Raw genomic sequence first — 4,616 nt, 5'->3', positions numbered from 1 at the left:
CGAAAAAAAAAGCACAGCCTGGACACACACTGCAGTTGCTGCACAAAGCACGCTTTCCACCACATCACGCGGTCACTAGAATAGGCGAACTAGCGGAGCACTCACGACGCTGGTTTGGGAACGCTGCAGTCCACCAGCGGCACTAAAGCACTGGGAACACCCTCACATTTCAAAACGCAGAAACACCGCCACACATCGCTACCAACTGCGCAGATATACAACGGGAAAGTTATGTAAAAGGTGCACCCGTCAGATGCAATGTGTTTCTTGCAGTATCGGAGCTAGCGGCGCCGCAGCTTCACAGACACACGTCACGTTCAACTCCGGGAGAATGCGACGCACCACACACGGCTGATCGCGAGAGCCGAACTTCGACACATCAAACAGATAACAGCACGGCGTACACTCCATATTGAAAACTTGCACTGCACACAAGCGCTGACCGCCACTGCGCGTTGCCTGCACTCACAGTGACCATATTTTGAACGTTATCGATGATCCAAGCGCGGAGACAGACCTTGACAGCTCGGAGCGCGCGAGAGCGGGGCCACGATGAATTTGGACTTATCAATCGTCTCGCGCTAGCGATGAGCGCGACGAGCGTATCTCTACACACTTGATAGAGAACGAAAACACGGCGCACCACTCTGCAGACGCTGGTACTGGTGCCTTTTCTGCCTCGGCTCCACACAAAGCGCGAACATTTGAAATGGACGAACGATAAACCCGTATCACAGTACCGACTCAGGACCGGGGTGGGCTGTCGTAACTTCTGCAAGTCGTTGTCGTTTTTGATATCACAATCAAGTTGTGCGACGTACACCGTCCCCGCAGCTCGCCGTCACCATGTTGCCGAAGGCCGATCGGCGGAGCCAACTCGAGTCGGATGGCCCAGCCGGACGGCTCAGCCGGATGAATTCGCTCGCCGAGCGAATTTGGCCTCGGCGTCCAACTTGGCCCGACAGGGCCTCCCCGACAGAGCACGACAGGCCGAGTCGGGCCATGTCGGGCTCTGTCGGACTGAAAAGAAACCAGGCTTAAGGGACGTGTGATGAATTTGAGAGTTTTGATATGGTATTGAGGACGATTAGGCGGAGCAATTGCCGGCAGTTATGCAAAGCTAAGTCCGCCTTATTCAACAATACTTACTTACTACTTAAAACTCCGTACAATTGCCAATCCTGGAAACGAGCTAACAGCAGCGGGAAAAAAATCCCGCTTACCGATAATCAAACCACTGTCGTCCGCAACACAAACCCGACGCGCTACCGACTAGACCACAAAACTTTTTTTATTGCCGGTTTTTACATACCCACCACAGCAAGGATACTGTTAAACAAAGAGATAGAAGCCCGCCGTGAGCGAAAGCAGCGGGAGCTCGTTCCACGAGCGCGGCTTACGCAGCAGTCGGTTATTTGGCATCCTTGGTAGCCGGACGTCTGGTCTTCTCGTTCCCTAGCGCCACACGGATTGCTCGTGCCGAAATCACGAGTCCGGTCCCGCCGTCTCGTGCCATGAAACCGCTTCGTCACCGCCGGGGAGCTCTCCGCACCACTATCACAAAGGCGACGGCACTCGACGCGCTGCTGCAGAATCTGGCGGCACCGACTCTCGACTCACAGACACATCTTGACATCATTCTTGACAATCAGCGAGCCTTGCATGAGTTGGACAGTCAGATTCAGGTGAGTGTCACCGAAGAGGAATTTGACGCCGACGTTTTGGACGCAATTGCCTACTACAAGCGGATATAACCCTTTGCACGCACGTGCGCTCCGTCACGAACCCGGCCCCTTCATCCAGGGAGCTACAGCCGAGTCTGGTGAGCCTTGCGGGAGTGCACCTTCGCAGCCTCCACCGGGCATCCGTCGGGCCACGCCGGGAACCCGCTTCGCCGCACTTCCGACGGTACAACTTCTCACGTTCTCGGGCGACCGACGCGACTGGCAAGGGTTCTGGTACCAATACAATTCCAGCATCCACTCGAACGCGACCTTACCACGCATCGAGAAGTTCAAGTACATGTTCTCGTACTTGACCGGTTACGCCAAGGACGCGATCGATAGCATAAGGCTGGCAGACGACAACTGTGACTCTGCCGTCAGTGTCATCACCAACCGATTTGGGTGGAAGCATCTTCTCGTGGACGACCACCTGGACAAATTGCTCGCTCTGTAGCCGGTGCAGAGTTCGGGCGACACCAAATTTCGGGTACTTTACGACGCAGTCACGTTTCGCATAAACGCGTTGGAGGGCTTGGGGATCTCCCCGGACCAGTACTCTGTAGTGCTCCACCACGTTCTGCTACGGACCATGCACAGGACCAGTGCTACTTGTTCCGGCAAATGCTGAAGGAGGCGCAGCAGGACGCATCCAACATCTCCTAATTCCCTTCCGCCCAGTCGAAGGAAATTAGAGTGATCCTGGGCTTCCTCCGCGTCCAGGTGGAAATTCAAGAGGACAGCGCGTCCAACCGTTTTGTTCCTTCTACCCTCCGCGGCCAGGGGAGACAGCAGTCAGAGCCTCCGCGCATCGATCTTCCGACGGCGATGACTCTCGTCATCCAATGTCCGTCTCCAAAGCGGCTCAGGTGTTGTTTACAGTGCTCCGAACCACGTCCTCGCCGAATGAACAGCAGCAATTATGCCTGAGGAGAAGAGAAAGCGTTTTAAGGCGGGCATGTGATGTTTTCGGAGTGGCAAATTTGACCATCTCGCGCGACACTGCAGAACAGACAAACGTGGCGTCTGCGGCCACTGTTCGCGTCGTCACCTCTCGCCGCTGTGTGACATCCAGCTTCCTGCGGGAAAGTTCTAGCCTAGCAGCAAAAGACGAGATCACAGTCGCAGCCACAGGAAAAGAGATGAAACGTTTATTATTAGGAACAAAGGAGGTTCCGAGATTGTCTTAGGGGTGGTGCCCTCCTTCCAGGGCCCCAGACTCTTCTGCTCCTCTTCGGGCTCGAAGAATCAAGGCGTGAAAGTCCTTCTGAATCTCGAAGTCGGAGGTGGCCAGAGCTGCCTCACATAGCGCGAGCGTACTTGTGGGGTTGTTTCCTTAAGGCCAGATGATAGGGCAGGCCCATGTTGGGTGAAAAAAGTTGGAAGGTTTTCCGCATTTATTGCATGCGTCTGTGCGTGTTTGAGGGGACATTTTGGATAGCCGGGATCTGTTAGGATAAGTGTTCGTCTGGATTTGCCTCAGCGTTTGAGCTTCTGCGCCAGAGGTTCTTGTCCGGGTTGGGAAAAAGGGCTCGTTCACCTCTTTGGACACTGAGGCGTTCGCCAAAGCCACTTGGGAGGGGCTGCAGAAGGCTAGGACTGTTAGCCGCGCGCTTTGTAAGATCGCGCGCAGCCTGGTCGGCCCTCTCGTTTCCCTCCAGCACCTCGTGTCCTGGAGTCCAGACAATGCGGTGGTAGTGATTTGACATTTTGGCTCTAATTTTTTAAGTCGCTTGTGAATTCTTCCACTCATAAGGTTTTGCGTAGCTTTTTTGGAATCTGTGACTATTTGGAGGCCTTGGTTCTTATGCTGCCCATACCTTATTGCCAGGAGGAGAGCACCAGTTTCGGCTTCGTTGGCAGTGGTATCCTTTAGCGTGAGGCATTCCTTGATTGCTCCTTCGTGATCAATTATAACTATGGAGGCATTTTTCCCGCTGTAGAAAGCAGCGTCGGTGTAGGTGACATCTTTTTTTCAAGTTGTTTCCGTAGGAAGGCTACTCGTGCTATTCTTCTCTCTTTGTGCAGGCAGGGGTCCATGTTTCGAGGTGGGGGGGAGCACTTTCAGTCGTATTCGTACTTCTGTGCTCATGTCCACTTTGTGAATAATCGAGTGTACGTGCGCGGGGGACCCCACCCTTTGCAGGATCGCCCTGCCAGCTTTTGTTTTTTCCAGGCGTTGTTTTTGCGAGATGAGGAGTGCCTCTCTGATTTCGTCGAAGGTGTTGCATGCAACCAACCTCATCAGCGTTTCATTTGATGTTTAGTTTGGGAAACCGAGGGCTGCTTTGTAAGCCGCGCGGAGTATGACATTGGCTTGATCAGTCTCTTGTCTGTTAAGGCAGTGGAACGGCAAGCTATAGGCCAGGGGGCTGACTACCAAGGCCTGCATAATGCGCAGAGTTTCTTCTTTCTTGAGGCCGACTGTGTTTTTAGTTATTCTTCTTACTATTCTTGCAATTTGCACAGTTGACTTTGTTATCTTTTCTATGGTGAAGTTTGCCTTGCCATTACTTTGTATAAACATCCCTAGGACTCTTATTTGATCTTTTTCGGGTATTGTGTAATCTCCAAGCTTAATGTTTATTGGCCCTGGGCTTACAAAGCGGGTGCCGTGGATTCGGATAAACTCGGATTTTTCTGGTGCGCATTGTAACTCATTTTGTGCAGCCAGGTTTTCCACCAAATTTGTAGCCTCTTGAAGTACCTATTATTTTGCACCCAGTGATTTTTTAGTAGCCCAGATTGTTATATCGTCGGCGTCAAGGGTAAAGCCTATGTCGGGAATGGTGTCCAGTTTTTCTGCGATTTTGATCATGGTAATGTTAAAAAGCCGGGGGGAGATTACGGAGCCCTGCGGCGTCCCTTTGTTGGGCATAGGAAAGGCATTGGATC

At 52.8% G+C, this 4,616-nt stretch overlaps 1 protein-coding gene across 1 annotated transcript; it reads left to right on the top strand.

Annotated features, from left to right (window-relative positions):
- The first annotated feature begins 1,514 nt into the window (after positions 1 to 1,514).
- On the top strand, positions 1,515 to 2,178 carry LOC144177979 (uncharacterized). Its single transcript, XM_077705535.1, has 2 exons — positions 1,515 to 1,685; positions 1,852 to 2,178. Exons 1-2 carry the CDS (start codon positions 1,515 to 1,517, stop codon positions 2,176 to 2,178), a joined length of 498 nt encoding a protein of 165 aa, XP_077561661.1.
- The last annotated feature ends 2,438 nt before the right edge of the window (positions 2,179 to 4,616 follow it).

Source organism: Haemaphysalis longicornis, unplaced genomic scaffold (assembly GCF_048455015.1).
Source record: "Haemaphysalis longicornis isolate Haplotype H1 unplaced genomic scaffold, Haemaphysalis longicornis Haplotype H1 scaffold_36, whole genome shotgun sequence".
Taxonomy (NCBI): Eukaryota; Metazoa; Arthropoda; class Arachnida; order Ixodida; family Ixodidae; genus Haemaphysalis; species Haemaphysalis longicornis.
This window is presented reverse-complemented; position numbering and strand designations above follow the sequence as displayed.

Bases quoted from the DNA above. Each gene is read 5' to 3' on its own strand.
- LOC144177979 (XM_077705535.1), top strand. From the start codon at position 1,515: ATGAAACCGCTTCGTCACCGCCGGGGAGCTCTCCGCACCACTATCACA. The intron at 1,686-1,851 runs GTGAGTGTCACC...GCACCTTCGCAG, and splicing joins AGTTGGACAGTCAGATTCAG to CCTCCACCGGGCATCCGTCG.